This window comes from Seriola dumerili, unplaced genomic scaffold, assembly GCF_002260705.1.
Source record: "Seriola dumerili isolate Sdu_G_001 unplaced genomic scaffold, Sdu_1.0 BDQW01000003.1, whole genome shotgun sequence".
NCBI classification, from domain to species: Eukaryota; Metazoa; Chordata; class Actinopteri; order Carangiformes; family Carangidae; genus Seriola; species Seriola dumerili.
The window spans coordinates 10,120,113-10,145,802 of NW_019174258.1; the positions used below are offsets into that span (position 1 = coordinate 10,120,113).

General features: G+C 42.8%; 1 protein-coding gene across 2 annotated transcripts; it reads right to left on the bottom strand.

Annotated features, from left to right (window-relative positions):
• Positions 1-409: 409 nt before the first annotated feature.
• On the bottom strand, positions 410-25,539 carry kctd15 (potassium channel tetramerization domain containing 15). Of its 2 annotated transcripts, XM_022742405.1 has the most exons (5): positions 25,467-25,539; positions 22,435-22,610; positions 15,547-15,691; positions 10,439-10,744; positions 410-969 (listed from the first exon to the last, which is right to left on the bottom strand). In XM_022742405.1, exons 1-5 carry the CDS (start codon positions 25,473-25,475, stop codon positions 811-813), a joined length of 795 nt encoding a protein of 264 aa, XP_022598126.1. In that variant the 5' UTR covers positions 25,476-25,539; the 3' UTR covers positions 410-810. The 2 variants fall into 2 exon arrangements, with proteins under 2 accessions (XP_022598126.1, XP_022598119.1); XM_022742398.1 differs by lacking the exon at positions 25,467-25,539 and having other exon boundaries at positions 22,435-22,637.
• Positions 25,540-25,690: the final 151 nt, after the last annotated feature.

The window sequence follows — 25,690 nt, forward strand, 5'->3', positions numbered from 1 at the left end:
CAACAATGAAAAATTGTAATAAACAATCAGTTTGGCAAACGATGCTGTTTTGAGCAAAGCTCTGGCGTCGTCTGTAGCCAGGCCTGTGGGAGTGGGGTGGGATGGGTTTGGAAGGTCGCGGGGTCTCGGGGGGCTTGGGCTTTTTGAAGGGTTCGTAAAACCAGATTATGTCTTCTTCCTGTCATCCTTAAAAACGTCCTGTCTGCCAAAGCTTTTCTTGTCCCACAGCAGGCCAGATTTGTCACCAATCAGACAATACATGGACCTCATAGAGACACAGAGGTGGATGACACACTGCTGAAAGGGGAGAGGAAGGGCGGTGTTGTGTGTGTGTGTGTGTGTGTGTGTGTGTCTGTTGAGGGGCGCAGTGGATTGGGGTTCAAAGAGGATGGCAGGGTTGTGTCCCTCCAAAAGGGACAGGACGCCTTTTTTATAAGAAGATGAGGGAAAAATCAACCAGTCATGGTGCTAAAATGGTTTACGTGAGCTGCTGTTGAGTCCATTTGTAGTCGTTGCTGTTTTCATCACAGTCCCAGATTCTTTGGGCGTTATTTAACGTAATCAAAAACTTTTGTTGCTGATGCTTTTTTTTCCCTTTGTTTGGTTCTACATTCCCCTTAGAGTTCTGCAGGGCTGGTGAGGTTAACAAGCCTCTGCTAATACTTAGGTATGCTGGGGGTGGTTGTGGTCCTGTTAGGGCAGGAACGGGGGCAGGGGTAGGCAGGGTGCGGTGCTGTGAGAAGATGGAAGGAGTATTGGGTGGGTAGGTGGGGTGAGGTGGGGTGTTGGCAGTCCCTCTCCCAGAATCCTCTAGTCCAGGGGTTCCTGTTTTATCCTGATGGGTGTGTTGATGGACAGACTCCGCCGGTCCTCGCGACACAACACGTACTCACTGAACTGGGACGAGTCCACACCGCCTCCGCATGACGCCGCCACGCTGAAACCTTTCTGGAAAAGACGCTCTAGAACCTGCAGAGAGGACAGAGGAGGAGAGGGACATTAATAACAGGAGAGCCATGAGTTAAAGAGTTAAATCTAACTGAGACTTTTTACCCATAAAGATAGAGGCTCTAGGTTTCATACAGGAAAAGTTTGACAGTTTGGGAAATACGCTTACACCAATCCTGTGTGCTAAATATGAAGCTATTGCAAGCAGCCAACTAACTTACTAACTAGCTTATGTTATGCTAGCCCCCTGTAAAAGGGCGATTTGTAGTTTTACTCGTCAGGTTTTTTACTGATTAAACAAACAAGAAACAACATGTAATTAGTGAGCTTTAGAGGTGCTGGTAGGTGGATTTTGTTACCTTGGCACAGAAACTAAATTGCTGTTTTCCTGTGTTTCTATTCTTCAACTAGTTAACTGGCTGCTGGCGGCAGCTTCATATTTAGCGTAGCGTTCTTTTCTAGATAAAATCAGACCACAGTCAGTTGTTTCCTTCATAAAAATGACGACTGATTAGAAAGTTTATTGATAATACCAGAATTTTGAAGGTCTGCAGTGAAATTTAAATGATCATCAGCAAAAAATATAGATAAGTTGCGGATAGGTATCACTTTTTGATATCCATCCATCCGTTCACCTGACATCAACCTAAGGTCTTCATCAGTCATAATATGCACCGTGTGTCATTAACCCTCCCCCTCCTCCAATCACACGTAGCGATGGAATAAAACCAGAGGGCACTCCGACATCACACCACCTCTGCAATATTCATGCTGCTTGCACTGGATTGGCTACTGAACCGAGGGCATGAGCTCAAAGGGATGAGGAGAGCGCAGTGTGAGTGAGGTGTGTTAAGGGGCTGAGTGGAGCTCAGCGTGGTGATTACTGGAGCTCCTAATTTGAGTAATGAGGCTGGGGTGAGAGGAGAAGTGAGGTCCGTGAGCGAAGGAGAGAGAGCGACGTGCGGCGAATGAGGATAGGGAGTTCTGGGTGATCTGTGTGAGGACAAAGTGCTGGAGCTGTAGGGAGAGAACAGGAGACGGCGATGCATGTTAGCCCGTGTGTCTGGGCATTGATACATGCATGCACGCGCGCGCGCACACACACACACACACACACACACACACACACACACACACACACCAGTTCAAATGTAGATACTCTCAGACACAAACACGTGAACTCCAACATCACTTTTCTCTCCTCGTCTGCCGTAATCCTCGTGGGATGTTGTTTTTTTTGGAGGGGGTATATCTAAATCCCAGTTCGAGCAGTGCTGTGTATTTACTTATTCCCCCGTCCTTTTAATGGAGTGTGCAGTGCATGGAAATGAAAGGTCTTGCCGAGGGGTAACCCCTCCTGCCAGATACAGAGCCACAGTTCACGCAAAATAGATTGGTTTCTTCAGACGCCCATACACACACACATACTGACACATACACTCATGGCAAAGGATGACCTCTCTAATTACAGGAGTGAGAGCCCCATCGGAGGGCTAAAGTGGGGCATTTAGGCCTCCAGGTCGAAGGGCCGCAGCCTCCCCTGACTGGGGATTAACACAACACAGAAGAGCAGATAAATCATACAAATAAACACAGAGAGAGACTCATGATATGTGTGCAAAAATATTATCTTCTAAATGCAAATTATAACACACACATCCACATGCAAACTTGTTGAGCAGACCTGACGCTCTGTAATTTGTGAGACAGAAGGGGCGGCAGGCAGCTGATGGTGAAGATGGCTAATTAAGAGACCTGCCCAAGCATCAAACATACCCAAATCCATGGCAGACGACGGAGGAGCCTAACGATTATGGAAATGATATTACATAGCCCTCTTTGATCATTGCATCACATTGCATTTTTCCCCATCATCTCTTAACGCATGTGGGACTCTGTCATGTTCGGCAATGAATTTGGTCACAGAGGAGAATGGCCTGATCAATAAAGATAGTCAGAAAACACTTTTATCATTAATGCATGGCAACACAAAAGACTTAAGGATATTATTATAGATAGTTGTAACTGACTCAGGGATACTGTAATGACTATGAGGAGCCATAGAAAAACTTCACATTCAGTTTGACACAGTGAATTAGTGCCACGGGGGAATAAACAATACACTGAATAATTAAGATACATCCAAGCAAAAGGTTTCAATGTCCACAGGACAATGTCCTGAAATCAATCCCAGCTGACAACAGAAAGTAATGCACCCTCTTAAAAAGCTAAAACATGTCCTGGTGGCTCAGTTCAGCACTACATACTTGTGACCGCAGGCTTTCAGATCCCAGCTTATGTTGTACTTCTGCAGATTTCTCTGCTTACTTTCCTGCCTCAGTTGAGCGAAACCATAACAAAATATTCTAACAGTGAGTTACATGTGAGCAGTCAGATTGGTTGAAGTCTAATTCCAAACATAATGATTTCCGTGAAATGGAATTATTGCTAGTTAGCTGTCTTTGTTTTTTTCCTTTCATGTACACTACTTTGAACTTAAAGACAAACCACTCAGAGTCCAGTATTGCTGCAACATGTTCAGTAGATGTCACTGCTATTATTGCTTTTCAAATATGAAATCAGAATACAAAAACACAGAAGATAGGACAACTCTTTATCACTTCATAAAACTTTACTAAAGTTTCCTTTTCTTCCCTGAACATCAGCACTTCTCCTTGTCTTTTCCCTCCTGTGTGATTGAAGCAGAAAGCTGAATAAAAGCTTCTCCTCACCCTCTTTATCCCCACTGATCCCCAAACATTTGAAACATAATAAACCATTCTCACTGTTCCAGGGTCGACGTGGCTGCACAGGGATCTGCCTCCCAAACACACAAGTACCATTCAACATAGAAACCATCTCTCTGAGTTGAGCTGCCACTCAATCCGGGGTCGCCATGGGGATGAGGAGACGATATATCAGCCTAACTCCTCTAACCTCCCAGCACTGTATATTTTCAATGCAGCGAAGATGGCGAGGCAGGAATCAAAGTGGTTGAGTCTCAGTGCTGGAAACCAGAGCACAATGTAATATTGATGGCGACAGGAGTGCACACACACACACACACACACACACACACACACACACACGCTCAGTCGCGGCACCTCTCAGGAGGCGCTGGAAGATACTTGCTCCTCATGGCACAGGGCTCAGAGTTGATTGACACGTGTGACACTGTAGCATGTGATGGGCGCTACACTCAGGGGGTCGCTTTTGTTTAACTATGCACAGTCTTTCATATGTGACAGGGAGCTCTAACTGCAGTATCTGCATCGTATCCTCTGCTTATCTCAAGCATCTGGCATAAAACAGAATGGAAGCTCCAACTCTTTCTAATTCTCCCAGCCATCTGCCAGCTTTTTTTTAGGAATCACCAGCGACAAAAACAATTTGACAGTGTAATGTATTCTTGTAGCATTTGCAGCACTTTCTCAAGTTGCTGCGTTTGTTGAACTTGCGAGACGGAGCAAACGATCTCACATGGGCACTTTGATTTTAAAGTTTCTTTGAGTGGCACAAGTATTTTAGTTCAAGTGATCTCAGTGGGAATGCAACCCCTAACCCTGGCAGTGTAAATACCCACTGACCTAGATGGGAGAACAGAAGTGTGTAGGGTGAGCTCAGTCCTCAGAGGGACTGCAAGTAGTTCAGACTAAACCGAACAGACCTGAGCATGTGAGGATGGAGGCTCTCACACCACCAGACTCATTAAGTAACATTTTCTTCTTCATCTGTGGTCTGTGGTTTCTGCTTTGGAACCAGAGGTGTGACGTAACTGAGTACATTTATTTAAGCACTGTACTTGACATACTTTTCCATTTTCGCCACTTTATACTTCAGCTCCACTCCATTTCTGAGGGTACTTTTTATTACAATATATTTACTTTGATTTACAGATTCATATTCTATATACAAATCAAATGTTCAGTCTATAAAATATGATGCAGTTTTATAGAATAAAATACCTCAATCAGCACTAATAATCCAATTACATAATATGTAATAACACTTACAGGGTCATTTGCCATCATGGGTACTTTTTCTTTTGATATTTTAAGTACACTGAAGTCCACTACTGATGGTTACATTCACCCAGCAAAACCTATTTTACATGACTTTACTGCAAATATATAACACGAATGAAGGCTGTTATATCTTTCAGTGTATTCATAATTGTATGATGTAAATAGAGGTATTTTTTTCATTATATTCCATTTTGAATAAAGACGATTCTTTCTGATAAAATCGTTTTATTCCTGTGTATCCACAATCCCATTGGCTGTTGCCAGGGTAACAAACCATCTGCAAAACCCACCTAGGCTGCATCCTAGAAAAATATGAAATCATTTTTGAACAATCTGCTCTGAAGCTGTCAGTCAAGTCTCTATCCTCTCCATAGTGCATGTTAATCCGTTGCCTGTTAGCACCTGACGTTGTGCTCTTCCCACAGAGCCACACAGGGGAGCACAGGGACCCCTAACCGCAGCAGTGTTAACGTCTTGTTCTGCCACTCGGGCAGCTGAGGAGCACCGCTGAGGTGTTTGTGTGGCCTTGTCTGCTCTGATGAGCTGTGCTTTCTCTTTCCACCCGGCGCACGATTGATGGAGTGGCAGTGTGACATGTAAGAGTGTTGCGACATGTTGCGTTCCCCGCCTGGGCAGTAGGGGGACAGGGGGCCCCTCTCTACCTCTACCTCCGCTGTCACATTGATGAAGGACAGATTGGCTCTGGTCTGATCTGAGTGCTTCATCATGGTGATGTATGGGGCAGCCGGCCCGGCTCCAGCTCTGGGACGCGCGTGTGTGTACACCTCTGTGGCTCTTTGGCTAAATGTTTTCCCTCCGTTAAGTGCCTTTGCTGCTCTCTGTTTCTCCGCACTGGATCTACATCACAGCGCAGGTGGTTTGCATTATTCCCTAAATTCCATTCATGACTACATGGAGAATCACTCGCCAAGGTGGAGTTGTTTATTCTCAGTCTCTCACATTTGAATACACAAGATGTGAGGACTAAAGAGGGCTAAATTTGTAGTACACAATGTAATACTGATTCCTTCCAAGATATTCTTTCTGTACACTGACACATAAAGTTAGTATTGTTACATTTCTAACTGCAAATAGAAGATGATAGAATAACATATCAAAAATTGATACTCTTGAACAAATCCTAAAAAGGACAAATGCTCGAAATGCTCTGAATATCACCGAGTAATTGAGTGACTTTTATTGACCTCAGGGGTGTTACTTTATCTTGAAGTGAATAAAAACTGAATAAACTGAAAAAGCCAGGATGCTGTGCTTAGTCTAAAGTATTGAAAAATGTCATGTTATCTCATTGTGACCAAAGTATCACAAGGTCTAGTGGTTTCCAGCCTCGGGCCAGACAGCAACAGTTGAAACTAAAATGAATTCTCTATGCCAGTGACATGTCATAAATCGAAAACAGTGTATATTTAAAAGTTGTCACATATCCATCTCTTTCTTCTCGGAGCCTGCCAGTACAGTCATAAACGCTCTGTTCCAGACAGCAATGTATCTGCCCCGTACAACCCCCACCTCCTTTCTCTGTGGGCAGGGTGTGGTTGTGTGTGTGTTCCCCTGGGTTGGGGTCCAAGACTGAAATCAGATCAGAGGCTCATTGTCTGGCGGGTAAGACGAGGATTATTTTCCTAACCTTCTCATACCTTCATGCAACAATGACAGAGGACAGAATGAGTAAGTTGTTTAGAAAAATCTCCCCTTACACCAAAAAACACCTCCATCTGCTCCTTGTGTCCTCATCCACATCGACTCAATGAGCCGGGTCCCGCTACAGTGCGTGTGTGTGTGTGTGTGTGTGTGTGTGTGTGTGTGTTTGTTGCTTTTTTTAAACAGAATTTTGTGTATTAATGCGTCTTTAAGAGGCCAGCATGAGACAAACAGGGGGCCTGACCTCACAACTAACACCACCTTAACCGAGAGAGGCCATACCGTGAGACAAAAAGGGAGCAGCGCTCACAGGAAACCTTGAAGCTCCAGCTCCTCTTTCTGTCAGCAGTTTGTCTGAATAGAGGATTTCAGCTCAGCTCGCCTTCAGAGGAGCAGCCTAATAAAAACCTTAACAATAAAAGCTACTTTCAGACCATGTTAGTCAGATGCGCTCAGATCCCATAACCAGTCTCACTGGTAAACAGAGTGGGAAAATGTTGTGTTAGTTGATGCGGCCAATTAATTATATTGCAAGTCATTTAAAAATCTATAAAAGAAGTATAAACTGGTTTAGGCTGTTTGAGAAATTGTAAGTATGGTATTAAAAAATGCAATACGTGTATTTCAATCGCCTTGAGCGGTGTTATATTGGAGTCTTTTTAAAAAAGGAGCTGTGTCTTAAAAAGGAGTAAAGCGTAAATTATGCATATCATTTTCCCCCCCTTTCCATTCCTCTTCTTCATTTTTTCGCAGGAAAAACATGGCCGCAATCCACACATGCTTTGTCCCACTCGCTAGGCTCTCCTCCCTGGAGGTGGTCTCTCACACTGGCAGGAGGGAGGTGGAGGTGTCAGAGCACAGTAGCCTGCCTGAGAGAGGCTCTCTCTGGGTGCTGGAGGGGAGGAAGGCTCCTGTATGTGTTGGCCTGTTCGTGGCTGTGGGCATTCAAGTGTGTTATATTGAGCCTGTGGTGTGAGGCTGTTATGCCCCCCCTCCTGTTCTCCCTCCTCACAGACCTCTCTGGATAACACCACTGCAAAACTAGTTTTCTGAAGTTGTTTTTAACATCTCACTGCAAGGCTGTTGTTAATCTCAGTCACCTGTTTGAAAATGGTATAATATGCTACAATGCAAAGGTATTTGAGATTATATCGGGCCAAACTCAGATTTCCCATCATGCTACAGCCACACGAGCTACTTGGAAGCTGTGTAAGTCCATTTCTAGACAGAATGAAAAACTACGCACAGTCTGTACACCTGCCATTACCTCTGGTAATCTCTTGACAAACTAACTGTAGCTCCATCAGAGTAGCTATTATCTCAGTTAGTGACAACAAGCTATTAACTTTACTGTGGAAAAAGCAGTGTAAAGGACCACAAATCATGCAAACTGCCTTAAAGCAGAATGAAGTTTTTAGGTAGAATTCCAGGCAGTGAAGAAAATCTGTGTCTACCAGCCTCAATCCTGGCTAGTGACCTCAAACTAAAACCCACAGACTGGCACAGAATATCTGAACTGAGAGAGTGAACAAGCGATGCCTCGTCTCCCTCAGCAGATGCTATGCTAGGCAAGCTAACTCTTGGTTACATCAGTGGAGCAGCACGGTGGCCACGTTTGTACAGTACAAATGCCAGACAGGTGTTTGAGTGTGTATGAAAGTGTTGAAGGGTGGAGGTGAAAAATGGTTTCCTTGCTCAGCAGAATCCTTTGCTAGAAAAATAAAGGTAAAAAAAAAAAAAAAAATGTCTCCACTGTGACAGCATGCAGAGCGTTTACAAGGTTTACAAGTTTCTCTGTGTCCTGTGGATAACCTCATAGATGGGTCTGATCCCATAAAACACCTACGCTGCCAAATCAAAGTTAAACAGATGCAAAAATACAGCGTCTAGACAAAAATGCACACAAGGGCCTCACTGCAAAATCATAAGCAGACGTATGCTTTTAAAACAATTATCTTCACTTCTTGATGGAGGAAAGATTTTATCCTTAAAAAAACACTGGCTACAGACATCAAGATAAAATAACAGTCTATATGATGTAACAGTTTACTTGAAGGGCTTTGTGTGGCATATTACAAATGCATGCATCACATAATGTGTTTTGACAACATTTTTAACACCTTAAAGTTACTGAATACTTGCCCCAGGAAGACTCAGCCCTGTATCCTCTACACTATATGTATTCACCAGTTTAGCTTCACTGGATGTTATGTGTGTGGTTACATTGTTCCTACAATATGCATTTATTTATGGTTGTATGTTACTTGTCTTGAATGTACACATGCATTGCCATTTATCATGCTGCATCCTCAAATAGTCAAATTAAATAGTCAGAATAGTCCGATTTTGGGACTTGAGATGTTCTTGTTCTTAATCTCGTCTCAGTAATCTCAACACACAGGACAGCTCTGCCTCAGCTCTGCCTCCAGCACAACTATCCATTTCTACCTTCAAACAACAGAAAGAACAAATATCTCCACAGATATACTGACACGGCATAGACACACTGAATAGTAGCGCCGCATTAAGCATCAATTTTATATGTATTTTAGTTTGCAAAGTTAAGTTAGCCAAAAGTAATGTCTACAGTTTGAAAACACAGTCTGCTGTATCACAATGTGGCCAAATTCCAGGACATAGTGGGTCCAAAATGAATAAAAACAATCTTTAAAGTGGCCTGTTTACAGTATTATATTTCTAAACTGTATGACGTTGTAGTTCCTTTTACATAAGAAATAATAACTAAGCATGAAAGTCCTTATGAATTGTTGTTTTTTTGTGAAGGAATACCCTGGGACTGCACTGAAAATTAAATTTTGCTCACCATTTGTAACCTGCAGATTTAACAGCTGACTCTCCGCTGTCTGAGTTATATTATAGCATCATTTCATTTAAAAAAGAGATTTTATTAACACCAAATACAGAAGCTACATTTGATAAAAAGTTTTATCTTTGCCAGTTCATTGTGTGTTAGGGGCAAATAAGTTTTCAAGGTTGTAAACATCACATTTTTATTGTGGAGTAATACTGTCTTGTACTTTATCATGGAGTTATTTGAAGAACCGTATATCATTTCTCTAATATTCCTAGAGGAAGAAAGTATCTGGTATTCAATATCAATTCACTATTTTCATTTTTCGATCACTAATATTTTTAAATAGTAACTCATAATGTTTTTCTTGAATCTAAACATGTTTTTTCTTTATCACATTTTACAAACGTAACAAAATAATTTCTGTTGAATACAACAGACATGACTTTTATTGTCCTTCTATTATTCTATCTGGAGATTCTCTGAAGTAAAAGGATATATTTTATTATCTGTCATTTGTTACTCAAGGCTGCACATTGCACCTAGTGTCAATACGTAATATACCCACATCAAGGAAGCTACACTCACAGTGGTGGTGTAGTACGTGCATATCCTGGTGCGGACAGGACATTACAATAAAGCTTGTGTGAAACACTGTGAAAAAACTGTGCTGTGCTGCTTCAGTGGTCCATCTTCTAAAAATGTGCTACAACTAGATTTGTGTAGCAGAGCTGTGTTCTGTAGAAAACGTCTAGAATGTATTAAAGGAGCCACATGAAGATGGAAGTGGGGATTTTGTTGTTGTTGTTGTTGTTGTACTATAAGTTTTACTAATTTGTCTTAAAGCAATGTTTTCCAGTGAATATAAAATATTCATGATGGTCTGATAACATGAATGTAGTCTCCAAAATCCCTTATAGGCCATGCATCAAGCAAAGTGTTTCCAACCTTTCACCACTACAGAAACAGGAAATGCATCATGGTGTGTTACCTGGACGGAGTTGAGCCTGCAGTAGCCATTGAGGGGGAAACGGATGACGTGCGTTGGGTCCTGGTTCCAGCCGGCGTTGACTGAGTTACACATAACGTCTCCAGTCTCAGGGAAGATCTCCTCGATGAGGACCTTCTCCCCGCTCAGGGCGATCCTTTCGCCCAGGTCGGGTGTGACACGAACCACCAGGCAGTCGCAGGGCTGCGCCATCCGTCGTTGCTCGCGCTCCTGCTTCCAGCGCTCCAGCTCTTTGATCATGGGCGTCAGCTGGTAATAGCGCGCCTCCTCGTACAGCAAGTGGAAGTCCTATACCGCAGGATGAACATGGAGATGAGAGCAGTGAGTTTGCCTGTATGTACGGTCCTCTTGGCTATATGTGTGATTAACACACTGTGAGTTTCAGTACATTACATCTCATCACCAAGGTCATCAGGACAAAAACCTGTACATACATAGAGTTGTGCAACATTAAGATGACAATAGAAGGTATATTCACAGGTTATCCTGATGGCTTCCCCACAGCGACTAATAACAAGGTGTCCTTGAGCAAGACACTTAACCTCTAATTACTCCAGGAGAGTTGTTCTGGCTGCATCTGCTCTTTGACCCTTAGTGAAACATCAACTGTGCAGCACAGGCATGAATGGAGGAACAGTGATGGAGAGGTGTCCTACTATATCTCTGAATACCTTAACATTCATGTTTGTGTGTGTGTCAGAAACCACCAGTGTCCTTTGTCCTCATTGTCTCTTACAAGATAATTTTACTAAGGTTTGCAAAGGTCAAGGCATCATGTCTTTGAATCACACACTTGTTACCTTGCTTCTCACAATGTCAGCAGTGCAGGAGTTTAACTTTATACTGCTACACTCATGCTTAGCGGATCTAGATAAGAAACAGACAAATACCCAAAATGTAAATGTAAAAATGACCTTTGTTTGTCCTTGTGAAGTTAAAGATATTTAATAGCTACAAAATATCTAACTTGTTTCTATGGAGTGCATCTTCTGGAAAGACGAACAACAAACTAAGATTGGTGATGGCCTCTGACCAGCAGGACAACACTCTCAATAAACAAAGCACAGCCATGCTGCAGCTCTCCTCCACAGTCGCTCTTGGCAGAGCTGTGCTAGCCTTTAGCATGTTTTAGTGAGCCGACTCCAGAAAGGCCATCAGTAGGGCTCCAGTGAAGTGGGATGGTACATTCCTGTGTGTAGACAGTCTGCAGCAGATTGCTCGCCTCTCCCTCCTGGGCAGGGCTTGCTGGGGGCCATTTGCCCCTGTGCTCTTGCCTCTAATTTCCCATAAGACCAGATGGCACCATCATTCACCGCTACCATAGAAAATACGGGGAGGCGGAGGTTCACTATTGGAGGCAGACGGGAGGTGAGGAAAAGATATGTGCAAAGTGAACATGAGGACAATCATCAGCCGAGGAGGATTTTAATGTATTCTTCACATAGAGGGAGTTTTATGTTAATGAGGATTGTGGCCCGACGTTAAGCTCCTATTAGAACAAGATTTAATTAGGTTACACCTAAATGCTGGAAATCTTTCTGCTAAACAATTAGCAATTAATAAATCTGTGTTCTGATTAGTGTTTTGCAGTGACAACGAATGACAGCTTAATTCAATCGTAGTTGAAGAGCTGCCATCACTGCCATTGGAAGTTTATTCTTACATGATGTTCCTGTTACTTAGCTTCTGGCTATAGTTCATTTCAATATATGGACGTTGTGAAACCACAGCAAACAACCGATTGCACATTTGGTTACATATTTAATAGACACAGAAAGAGGGTGCTCATCTTGGCGCACTGCAAAGTCTTAACGCCCTTGAAAAGTGACACAATGTGTGTTTTTGTTCTGCGGAAACAACATATGTTTCATATAGTCTGCATCATTGGTGGCTGTGTGTGTTGGGTGCCGGGGCCGCCAGGGAGCCCTGATCTAAAAAGAGTTTTTCCCCTTCCCTTTTCCGGACCACTGCTGGGTATAGAAACAGAGCATGGCAGCAAACAGCATATTCATTAACCCTGCTGCCTCTGTCAGAATCTTTAGCCTTGAAAAGCCTCCCTCACTGGTTTACCCCTTCATCTAAACTGTGCCTTCATCTGAGACGTGTGAACAACACCCAAATACAACTCCATCTGGACGGGAGCGTTGACGCAACACATCTTAAGCTGATGGTCTAATATTTAAGATTTCAGAATGCGAAAGTAGGGGGGAGGGGGGGAGTGGGTCCTTTTTTTCCCTTTTTCTCTCCCTTTCTCCCTGTCTTTTTCTCTCCTGGCCTTCTTGCTGCAGCTGACAAAACTCATACTGAGACACTCCCCTTCAGGCAGCTCTCTGTATCAAAGTGTAGCTCCTCATCCTTCACAGGTCTGAAGCCATGGATGGATATGTTTTTAACAGGGGTCTGTCTGCGAGGCACTTTAGTCATCCTGAGCAGTGCAGAAAACAACAGAGTAATCCTAAGCGCTGAGGTGAGGATGAGAGGGAGACAGGGCCAACAGCTCCGTCCTGGCTGCTGGAGCTGCTGCTACTGCTGCCAGCTCTACGAGACAATTCATCCCCCAATCCTGTGTCCAGACAGCCCGTTTGAGCTTCAAAATAATGATCCGACCTGATCGCCCACCGGCAAGGCAACATCTCAGAAAAGGACAGAGGGAGGGAGAGACAGAGAGGGAGGCAGAGAGCGAGAAGAAGAAGAAAATGATGGAAACTGTCACTATGAGGGAGTCGGAGGACTGATAAAGACCTACCGTATGTTTTGGACTAAAAATGACCGAACCCACACAGGGAGAGGTTCACAGGGTGTGGGTTAAACATCCCACTGATGAAAAAAACCCCAGCCATTGCTCATCTAGGGCCCAGCACCCACAAAAAATAAAAACATTAGTTCTTTCCTATGAGTTTTAGCATTTGATACCGAAAAAAAGAAAGCCTTATTGATTTAAAGTGCAATACACGAACCTGAATAAACTGATGCAGTAACCACTAACTCTTAACGGTTTATAACCATGCCCTCAATATGACTGAGCATTGCTTACACTCTTGTGATTAATTGTAGTCTGAATAATGAGATGAGGAAGGATATTAATAGTGAATATTTTGTTCCACTGATGTAGGCTGAAAAATTTCTTTTCCTATTCTGCTCAGACTTTCACATTGATTTAGCAAAACACACAGCGCCGTGGCTGCCAGCAGCAGAACAGACCCAGCCCTCGGGCGACGGCAAGCCTGATTGTGTTCAGATAAGGACATGCTCAATTCCGCCTCGCACTATTTGCATTTTTTTTTCCTGGGCTTCACGCAAATTGAAAGGTATGCAGATCCACACAGGCTTATGCGAGGGGATCGTGATGAGTTGAAACAATGAAGTCCAATGCATTCTCCTGATTGGACTGTCAAGATTTCACAGAGAGGGAGGGAAAAAAAAGCATGAATAAGAAGGGGAAAACTAATCAGTTGTGAGTCAGGCCGTCATTTGCCAAAATATGCAGGGCTTTCATGTCATGTTCTGTTGTTTGAGGTTTGGCTCTTGTAGAGACTGATGAACAAGTGCCAGCCCAGTGGAAAGGTCATGCAAGTTAAGGTGGAGTAGAACTGAATAGTAGAATACACCTAGGCAACACTGAATAAAACCTTGAACAGGAAGCAGCTGTGGGCAGAATACATAAAAATTCACACAAATCCACATATGGTTGTGGGGATACTTGTGAGGTGAGACTAACTTGCTAGTAATGCCATCAGTTTGGTTTAAAGCTGCATTTTTATATTAACAACAGCTCAAATCACCATGTATAGCGTGGAAGGAGTCGCTCGTAGCGTTTAAGCTACAAACAACTATCACACAAATCTGCATTTCCCTGCAGCTCTACAGGACATTTTACCATCTTTCAGCTCATTGTTTTGGTTTTACAGCCCTCAACTTTACTGCTGTGGTTCACTCTCACCATTCTTGTCTACATCATTCTCATGCAGGAAGCTGTTTTCAAAAAAAAAAAAATTATAGAAAAAGCTGTGATACACCAGTCAAATGCTATCTGGCTATAACCAAACAGCAGGCAATTAGCGACTAGCTGGTGAGCATAGTAGAAAATTTTTATGGATATTTTGGATATACTGGTTTTACATTTTGCAGATTTCCAGAGGCACAACTTCAAATAATTTCTAATGTTGCCCCCTGTCTGCTGGAAATCTAAATAAGCAACTGTTTGCTAAGATGTTCCCTATATCAACTTTAGCCTATACTTATCAGCTTTAACAGCTACTGGCATAGAAATATGAACTCTGTTTTATTGTATTAAGCTGGGAGATAGACAATCAACCTGCACAGCTCAATTCAAAAATACAAAACTAATAATCTAAAAAAAAAACCTTGTATGGATTAACTGGTACCAAGCTTTGTTTTGTTTGCCATTAACATGTGCTTTGGATAGTTTAATATACATTCATAACAGACATGACATACTGTATATGCATTCACTTACAATAGAGTTCTTTGATGCGGATGGTAAAACAGGAGCTACGAGTGTGCAGTGTCAGTGGTGTAATACGGGCCAAAGCAGATTCAGTGGGACTTCCTGTCTGTATGGGAGTTGGTCAGAGCAGAGGGGCGTACAGGCTATTTCACCTGCGCTCACCTCTATAGAAACCACTCTGAGTGAAAAACAACAGCTCAGGGCTTCGGCACACACATTATTGGGCCATGCTCCAGCTAGCCAGTTAGCATTTTACCTCTACACCACTGTAAACTCCAACTGAGTCTGTGTTTCTGTTTTTTCCCCCCACCAGAGCTCCCTAATCACTACTTAAATGTATGCTCCAGGTAATTATGTGTTGAATGGGAAGAAGGTGAGTCTACGTTAGGCGTTGTGAAAACAGAGGTGGCGGCTCTGTTGTGGTATTGGGTCTATTTTGAAAACATGAGACCCCTGAGAGAGCAGGTAAACATATTCACATTTACTCTTCCATACAATACTACTGCATGTCTGGGCAGATGGCTTTACATACTCAAGCTTTTTATGTTGCAGTGTTGTCCAAACAGAGCTGATGGTGCAGACAAGTACACACGATACAGTATGTTGTGGTGCGGATATATACCTTGAAGTCATCTGGAAGGAGCAATTTGCTGGTCCTGAGGAAACTGAGAATGTAGCGGAATATCTCGCCGTCCCGATCTATGAAGTAGTGCTGCTTCAAGCTGTCCAACACGATGGGCTCGGTGCCATTGAACAGACGACTGATTCTGAAAATTGAAATACACACACACACACAGATGCGCACGCACGCACGCACGCAGGCAGCCGCACACACAAACAGACACACAACACACACACATAGTGGAATGAGCCAGCTCCTTTCAAATGCATGAAACAATTACCCTCCATTTATTTTTCAATTTTATTAGCACTAAGCTTGAAATGCATTAGCATCCCAGGTTGAAACAAGGGGCTTAAGGCACAGTTCCTCCATTCCAGACTTGTTTGAAGTGTCCCTTCTGCAGGAAGATTACAACAACACACACGCTTGCTGCTTGTACTTACAGAAATTAATGGCATGAATGTAGCATTACAGCTCTATTATTCCATCTGTCAGTGGGGTGGAAATGAAACAGAGGTAGGAAGTGGTGGAGGGCCACATACTAATGTTAAGAAGACATCTGGAGAAAGATATTTCACTTTTACAATTTAACTTTGTGATGATTATATGAAGAACTTGGACAGCTGCACCTCAACTGTATGGCATGCCGAGTGTATTTAATGCAGAGTTTGTGATGATGTCTATCAGCTGCTCTATGTTTTATTCGTATTGATTGCATAATTCTGTAGCCAGAATTCCACTGTCCACTTAAAACTATATTTAAATTTCAGATTTGCTATGTACTGTATAGTATAATCCTAATCCCAGATACATATTTTGGTGAAATTAGACAATTTTTATCAAAAATGAAATGTTGACCTTTAAAAATCTGTATTTGTCTATAGGGGTCTATTTTAGGAAAAGAATACGCTAAATTTTCCCTTTGGTACCTCTATATTAACTGTATTGCTGAGGCTGAAATAAAGTCATATTAACTGTCTAAGATTCCTGAACACGGAGTTATTTGGCTCAAAGTTAAAGGCAAAGCAAAGACTGAAGAACTGACTGAGTTTTGAATAACTGAGATAATTAAAACATTATTCAAAATTACATCAATAATGTGTTCCCTATTAGGAAACACATTCATTAACTTTAACAGTAATTAGATGTATGCGTTTAAGATTTCACCAAATATTGACAAGACTTTGGTGTAATAATAAGACACTTGTTGCTGCCTAGCATCCCATGGTTAACCCCTTCCCACTGGTGTGCTGCAAGATTAAGGGCTTAGTTGAAGTTGGCTACAGGGGCTCATCAAGGCAAAGAGTGGAAATTGCTCTTATCTTTAAACTTTCATCACACCATGTTGGCGCCGTGCCTGGAGATACCCTTGGACAGATATTCATTTCCCCTCGTCTTTGTGTGGTTTTCCTGACGCTTACCTGCAGGTCCCTCTCTCGCTGGTCTAATAATCCTGTCTCGGCACTTCCACTCTATCTGTTTGTTCTTTTACGAATGCTAAATATCCCTCTTCAATAATTAAAAATAATCTTTCCCCTAAAATATTGAGGATGCAGGTTGCAAGTGCTTTTATTTTGAAAAACTTTTTTTTTTCTCCCAAAGCACAAAGCGCAACAATTTGCTTCATTTTGTGATTCATTTTGAAACAAAGCTCACGTCTCCCTCAGCAGAGAAACCTGGAATGCCTGTGCAGTGTAAATATGCCGTACTAGTGATTTACACAAGAAATCTGTTGCACATAACCTCCTTAACGGTTTCACTGCACATTTCCATCGTCTTTCTCAGAAACAGCTCTTGGCAGGGCGCTGCGTTGCTGTTATTATCATCATTTTGATGTAATCAACTCTTTAATCACAGTAACAGCTTCTAGGTCGGCTGACAAAGTCGTATGACAAAGAAAATTGTAAAACCTATTTGCAAACACGCCGACCGACACACACACGCACACACACCCAGCACTGTCTCAGCACGGGCATTGTCAAATTCTATTACAAGACACTAGAAGGGAGGCGCGGTGGGAATGTCAATGAACAAACAGCAGGGCTGGCTTCACTCACAGACTCGTTTTGCTGAATTTACAATTACAATTGTCTACTTGGTGAAAGTGTGTGAGTTTGTGTTTAATGGTTGTATCAGGTATCTCCTGACCCCGATGTGTCGGCACAACACACTGAAGCTATCAAATCAAATTCACCCTGTTTCTTTTTCTTTGACTTGACTGTGTGAAGAAGCAGAGCAAAGATGGTTCTCCCTCCCTCTCTCCCCTCCTGCTATCCTTTCTCTCTTTCACTCTCTCTTTTCTTTCTCTCTCTCTCTCTCTCTCTCGCTCTGTCTCCATCCTTCTGCCTTACTCGCTTTCTCTCTGGAAATCGATGCAAAATGCTTTATAAAAAACCAATACTCATCTCCCTGTTTTGCCTGAGGTGTTCCTTTCTCATATGGTCTTGCAATTCTTCCAGCTAGAATTTCACCATACCCCTCCAGGCTAACTCTGTTTTTCATCTCCACTTTTTTAAAAAGCAATTAAAATGCTGCCTGTTTTTCTTTTTCTTTCCCTCTCCTCTACTCCCTTCACTCTCTCGCTCTCTTTCTCTGTTGGTCTGCTCATTTTTTCCCTTTCTGTTAAATCCCTGAATTGGAAGTGGGGGTGGGGTGGGGGGGTGGGGGGGGTGTTTTTAACAGGTAGGGAGAGAGAAATGGGTGGGGAAACAGAGAAATTAAGAGCGAAGATACACAAACAGACAGGCCAAAAGACAAGGGGACCGGCAGAGAGAAAGAAGAGAAGGAAAGACAAAGATATGGGAAATTAGACAGAGAAATCAGAAGAAGAAAAAAAAATATGCAGAAAACAGAAGTAAAGAGGGAAAATGAAAGAGACAGAAAGAAAGAATCAGAATACAAGAGAAATGGAAAGAGTGGGAGAAAAAAATGCTGAAGAGAAAAAGAGAAAGAGTCAGGGCGAAGCAGGGAGGTGGTGGGTGTAGGAGGTTATCAGGGGCAGGAACAGCTCAGATCTCTCACCCCAGCTGTGCCAAGTGAGGGCAGGTAGCGGGGCAGTAGGTGGGCAATATCTGGCAGGATCCTCGCTGCAGCAGCTACAACCGGCCAGCAGCTGAGAGCTGTTAGAGACGTGTCTGCAGGAGGTGGGAGGAGGACTCAGCGCAGGTATCACTGATTCTACTAGAACAGATGCTATCTGGAAACTGTAACACTAATGGACGCCTAATGGACGCAAGACATTCAGCAGCTTCCTGCACAGTGAAACAAACACACGCCCAAGGATCTTGGTTGTGTGTGTCCAGCCTGACACCAAAGGCTGCCCACAATGGGGGAGTTCAAAACCAAAGTCCTGCTCAAAGTGACTGTAAAATACTCAGTAAACTGAAACAACTCCCCCAAAGGGCGTGTGACAAAAATTTCCAGAAACACGGAATTGAGTTTTAATTCTGATTAATATTATGACTTGTAGAGAACGTATGACCATGACTGTTTAAATCACGCTCCAGTTTAACTTGTAATACCTGCGCACATTTCCCCATTTCAAAACTAAATGAGCAGCAGAGGTGTTCTTACATGGTTCTCTAGGAAGAGCTAGGGCGCTGTTGCCCAGTATTTGCCTACACAGGTCCATGATGTGAACCAAACATCTCCACTCTTATGCTCACAACATGTGTTGCTAACAGCCACTGTGTTTATCTGCAGCGCATGAAAACATTTCATGTTATTTTGGAGCTACATAACTAAACAGTTTTAATTCATTCTCATAATTATTTCATGTTATGTGGTTAAAATGAAATGCCTTATCAAACAGCTGATTTTATTTTAGATCATGAACATGTGTTGGTGCCATTCAGCCTCTTTAAAATCTTTTTTTTTTTTTTTTTTTAAAAAGCAAGAAGTCACTTGAGGGCGCGCTTAGAATAGCTAAGAGGCTTAACAATGACAGGAGATAAAAATAAAAGGAAGAACAGTGTTTTCTGAAACTTGGGAAACAAGATATTCTTTGCCACATTAATTGTAGTGATTTCAGCTTACAGAAAAGTAAACTAGTACGCACAGAGGACCAGTAAAAGAGCACAAAGCCAGTACAGATTTATCGTCTCTGGACACAGAGGACTCGTGTTCAAAGAGAAAAATGTCCAGTGGTCCTTTCAAAATAGTTTCCTTGTCTCTGGAACATTTCCCCTAATTTCCTCAGCTTCTGTTCAAGTGACTGCTGAGACTGTCCTCTTTGAGAACTACACAGAGTGTGCATCAATGTTTCATGACCCATGTCCCTTAATATGGCCCGCACAGAAGAAGATGAATAACCACACATTAGTTACTAGACTAACTTTCTCTTGGCACGCTGCATTATTTAGGGGCCAATCTATTAAAAGTAATCATCAACTTTAAACTCTTTAACCCTGCTCTTTTAGACGTCACTTTGCACTTTTGCCAGCGTGCCCTGCTCGACCGGACGTGGCCGAAACGCGGTGTATACGGCTCTGCCAGTGTAACTGTTTTGCTTTTTGCTGTCAGCCATTATCCTAATTCACACAAAAGGGCCCCTCCTTCCACTGGCTCCAGTGGAAAGTGGAGCCCTGAGGCCAACTGTACACTGAGGAGGCTGGGAGAGAGTGAAACAGTGAGTGTATGCATGTGTGTATGTGTGTGTCTGTGATCCAGAGTGAGAAAGAAACAGAACGAGATTCGGAGAGAAAGAGAGAGAGAGAGAGAGAGAGAGAGAGAGAGCAACGGAGAGCATGTGTGAAAGAGAGAGCGAGAGAAAGAGAGGAAAGCACTCCAACCAACACTCACACTGGTATCCGGTCTTTACTCTCTCCGTGAAAACACTGTTTGGGTGCTCTGACATGACTCTGTGCTCCATTTACATGGTGCCCTGTGTATGTCCCCCTGTGAGTAACTTCTTTGTAAAGTGTGAAGCTGTATCAGAGCATGAAAATAAAGAAACACTATAGCAGCACGAAAAAATACAGAATGAAAACTAAACAGAAATCTATCGACCATCTGTGTTGAAAACTGATTTAAAGCAAGTGAATGTCTCCTAACAAGTGATGACCAGATCTAAATATTATCAGCACATTTGATAGAAACTAACTCTTGCCTCATGGCCACTAGTTAAACCCGATACGACACTGAAACTGTGAGCAACAAAAAGCATCGTTACAAACAAAAACAATCTGAAAGCCTCGTCTGGGATGAGCTGTATTTTTCACATGACACATTACAGTCAGGAATAAAAAGGAGAGTTGTCAGGGATTTCCTGTCAGCGGACTCTATGAATATCAAGACTTTATTACCAAGGGATTATGTGGATTGTTTCCTGTAGCCAATTTGGCAGATTTTCTAACAACCTGGTGTATGTTTACCTTGGCCCACATGGGACTCTGTCAGCTGACGCAGAACCGAAGCCTGTGTAATGTAATGAATGACACGCTGCATTATAGGAAAAAAGCAGGGGGCCTGAAACGTCCCGTAGTTTTAGTTTAAAAAAAAAAAAAAAAAAAATCATACCTCAGTAGAGAACAGAAATATTTCAGCAGTAGTGCGTTTGATTTTCGGAGCTATAGGGCTATCTCTTCTGTGTCACCTTGTCTGTGGATGGAGCTAAAAACGTGAATAAAGTGGGAGGGTGGATTATCAACAGCTCTTACACAATCTGAATCATCATGACTGAATCTTACAAAGGAAGTGCATCAAAAACAAAAGCCCTAATCTAACTCTCGCAATGTGTGAGATCGCACCAGCTCTTTCTGACACTGTCCACACACAGACATTCAGTGAACAGAAAGTCACTCTTTTAGTTGGAAAGTTTGACTGCAATGACAACCCTGTTCTGGGCTATTTGAAAAATTATAATAATTATTACATAGAACAGAATGGGAATATACAGTTTGAAACTTTTGTTATCGTACAAGTGTGTCTTATATCTTGAAATAACCTCTGTCTCCGAGCACAAACAATGACTATAAAGCGGATCTGATGATGGTTAATGCTGGTTCTAAAATAGTCAAGAAAATCAATATGGAACAGGCCAAAGAGTGAGATTTTAATCTGATCTGAATCTGCCCCACATCAGCTTTGATGACAGGGATCCGGACATGCACGTCACTGTTTTTCCTCCAAGGATTCCTAACAGCATTCTCATCTTACTGAGCCAGGAAAAATAAAAAAAATAAAAAAATAAAAAAGAAGGGCTGTGAAAGCGAATGAAGTACACGCAGCAATGTGTGTGTTTTTGGTGTGTAAATTCACACAAACAGTACCATTTAAAATTAGCAGTAAAACGTGAAAGGTACTGTAGGCTTAGTTTTTGGCAGCAGCTGAATTTTACCATGTGAAAGGAGATTAAAAAAAAAAGGCTTGGAGGTATTTTATTAGGCAATTAAAAATAATCACAGGTAAAACAAAGAAAAACAATCAAATGCATCATTTTAAAGCCAAGAGAGGACAGGAATAATGGAGGCAAGAGAAATGCTCCCACATGGCCTGATAAGATTAAAGTGGCAGCTTTTGAGGGCAGATGTCACTATAAAAGTTGTCTTAATGCCAGTCAGCTAAATGACTTGTTAACAGCATAAATCCAATTAGACCTAATTAAGACAAACACCAGTCAAATGGTGTAATAATTGGTTTTATGACAGAAATGCAGTATTAAGATGTTAAATAGATTCAAACTGGTTCAAACTCATTTAAACCTACTTTGATTTAAGTAGGAAAGCTTTTCCATTTTCAGATATAAAAATTCAAGAATGTCTCACATTTAAAACAAAAGCAACAAGATGCACATCCTGCAAAAATCTCCCTCCGTCCGATTTATAAAATAAAGGAAATGAACTAATAAACTTACTCCAGCATGTGAGGAGCAGCAGGAGCGCGTCTTACCTGGAGTCTGGGTACTTGGTGAGGGTCGCCAGGCTGCTGGTGTACATGTGTCCCCCGACATCGATGTGCACCGGGGCGTTTGCCTTGGTCAGCTGAGCCGGCAGAGGGATCCCCTGAGCGGCCAGAGGAGAGACCGGGGACCGGGTCAGAGACAGCCGTGACATGCTTCTTCCCTCCTGAAAACAAGTGTACAGAAAAGCCATGGGAATAAAGGTAAAAAAAAAAAAAAAACCAACACAGTGATCCTACACAGGGAAGCAGATAGTATCCTCTCTGAATGGTATCAGATCACTTCCATGTCTGTCTGGTCGCATATTTAGCCTGGAAATTATTGCCACCGCTCTAATTAAGTATGTTTGCATCTTTTCGTGCAGCACCGGAGGCGAGGATAGGAGGATGCTTATTAGAAAACCAGGGTGAAGAGAGAGATAGAGCGAGATAGACAGATAGAAGGAGAGAGAGAGAGAGAGAGAGAGGAGTGGGGGGGGGACTGCTAGGTGTCAGCCTCCAGGGGAATAAAACAAACTGCTGCTGCAATATTCTAATTAAAGGTCGCCTTATGTGTTAGACGAGATGCGCCCAGACACACCAACCACTAATCCGAGAGCAAGGAACACACGGCGGGGAGGGAGGGGGGTAAGAGGGGGGGGGCAACTTTTCCTTGTAACACATACATACATTCAACACACAAAAGATTAAGATGATCGCATGACATGTAACTACAGACGCTTGTGATCTAAGCTGCGGCACATGGGGAATAACTTTATAACTACACACAGACATTCACAGGCCAAACAATGAAGTGTCATCATACTCCGTGTGAGCTGCGGCTCAGTATCAGAAGATTAATGTTTGAAATCGTCGTACAAAAACAATAAATGCCTGAGTCTACAGAGCGATAGGCTGCAGTCTGTGGAGGTGACTGGCGGCAGTTTGTTGGGAGCACGCTGGTGCAGTCCGGGGTCAGCGCGGAGCTGATTCTGATTAGCTGATCAAATGTGGAGAGAAAATATTTTGAATTCACTTCGATACGCCGCCATTTGATCCCGCGATGCTTCTGGACAAAGCGGAGGACGCGTTTGTCTCCAGATCACTCGTGCGTAATTTGTTTGCCAACAGCTGCAGGTGAACCACCCAACCTCAGTTTGGCCACTTTATAATGTGACACGGTGCAAATCTTAGAAGGAGTAAATCATGGCAGAGTGGGTGAGGTCACATGAGGAGCTGTTTTGAAGGAAGGTAATAAATTTATGATGCTATGAAACTACTTTTTGAATTTTCCCAATGATCACTGACTAAAGGTCACAGTTTATCCTGACTCATCTGTTACTCCTCGGGCTGTGGTTGGATCACAAACCTTCCCTGACGCAGTTAAGGCAAAAACTTATACGTTGAGCTTCACAGCGCAGCTGCAGAACTGGCTTTAAACCGATTGCCATAAGACAATTTTAGCCTCCAGTAAATCAGCACAATCGATCGGTTTTGCTGTTGCACATATGAACTGGTTTACTGTCATGGCTGGGAAACTGAAGGCCGTTTGTGAAAGTCCAGATCATCCCTGCGGCTCATGAGAGAAGCAGCCGCGGGCCACGGAGAGAGACTGGAGCTTTGTTTTTTCCAGGGTGGTGTCCGCCTCACAGCAGTATCATGTTCGTTTAATACGATTACAGGAGGACGGGATTACATTTCAAATCCCAGGAAAAGAAGGAAAAAACTTGGAAAGACTTAAGAAGTTTGGAGAAGGCTACACACCGGGCTGTCCCACCACTGCTCTCTCTCTCTTTCTCTCTCTCTCTCTCTCTCTCTCTCTCTCTCTCTCTCTCTCTCTCTCTCTCTCTCTCTCTCTCTCTCTCTCTCTCTCTCTCTCTCTCTCTCTCTCTCTCTCTCTCTCTCTTTCTCTCTCAACCAATCAGTCAATTAACCAATTAAATCACAGTATATATGGACCTACAAAAAAAGGACCAAGTGGAAAAAAATAGCTCCATAAATCCTCATAATCTTCATCAATCACAATTTTTAATCATTTCAACATTCTGTCTCTCTTGATCCCTCTCTCTCTTCATCACACACACACACACACACACACACACACACACACACACACACACACACACACACACACACACACACACACACACACACACACACACCATGTATGATAAATTCCTCCACAAAATCCCAGCAGCTGTAAAGGCATCAACTTTCTCCTCAGAGCTGCGGTGCTGTCGCTGCTCCCCTCCACTGACCCTGATCAGACACTGACGCCGATTTCACACTCGTGACATTAACATCAGATCACTGCGATCGCCCACAATTCAAATAAATAACCATACACAAGGGGAAACATTTAGATAGGAAAACAATGCGATACAACATCCCACTCCACAGGAACACTGCAAGCCAGTGTGCTCTGCCTTTAATTCGCCCAAAAGCTCAATATGGCGTCTTGTTCCTGCTGTACAATTAAAAGCATAATCCCGACACGTGTAATTCATAACCCGTTTGATAAAAAGCACACGTGTTAAGTGTCCAGTCTGTGAGAAAAGAGAGGAGGGGGGACTTCACGTTACTCTCCAGCACCAGTTCGACTAATCTCTTCGAAAACTGTAAAGACTATCCCTTACTGTGCGTAAAACATTGCATTCGGTAATATTGAAAATTCACCCTACCGTTTCAAACATTGTAGGGAGTCCAGAAGAAATCCGGTGCCGGTGGTCAGTCCCAGCTGCTGCTCACGTAAACCCCCCAAAATATCAAATATTTTCTCCAAATGCCCTCGACACAACTACACCACCATCCAGCTCCAGCACGAACCTATATACTGCCGCACGGAACAGCCAAGTCTTTGCTCTGTATCCCACACACAAAACTGTTTTTTTTTTTTTTTTTTTTTTTTTTGAAAAACACTAGGTTGCGGTCGGGATGGACTGCTTGCAAAGAGACTCTGTGGCTTTAAAGGCTCTATTGCAAGGCTGGCTCGACCTGTCCTCACCAAGCTTCTTTGTACCAAAGCGCACAGGAAGCGTCCTTACCTTGAACATAGATGAGATGATCTCCTTCCCCTTCTCTGCTCTTATTTGGATACGCGTAAAAATGTGCGCTCTTGTTGGAATCCTGCTTCGTATTTCAGCTTCTTGTCTGCCTTTTTGCCTAAATGAAACTGCCCCTGTGGTTTGTTATGAGAAGAAGAAAGCCAATAATCCGTCTCTAAATAACAGAGCAGAGCTAAAAAAGAAAATTCTTGCTCCGGGCTGCC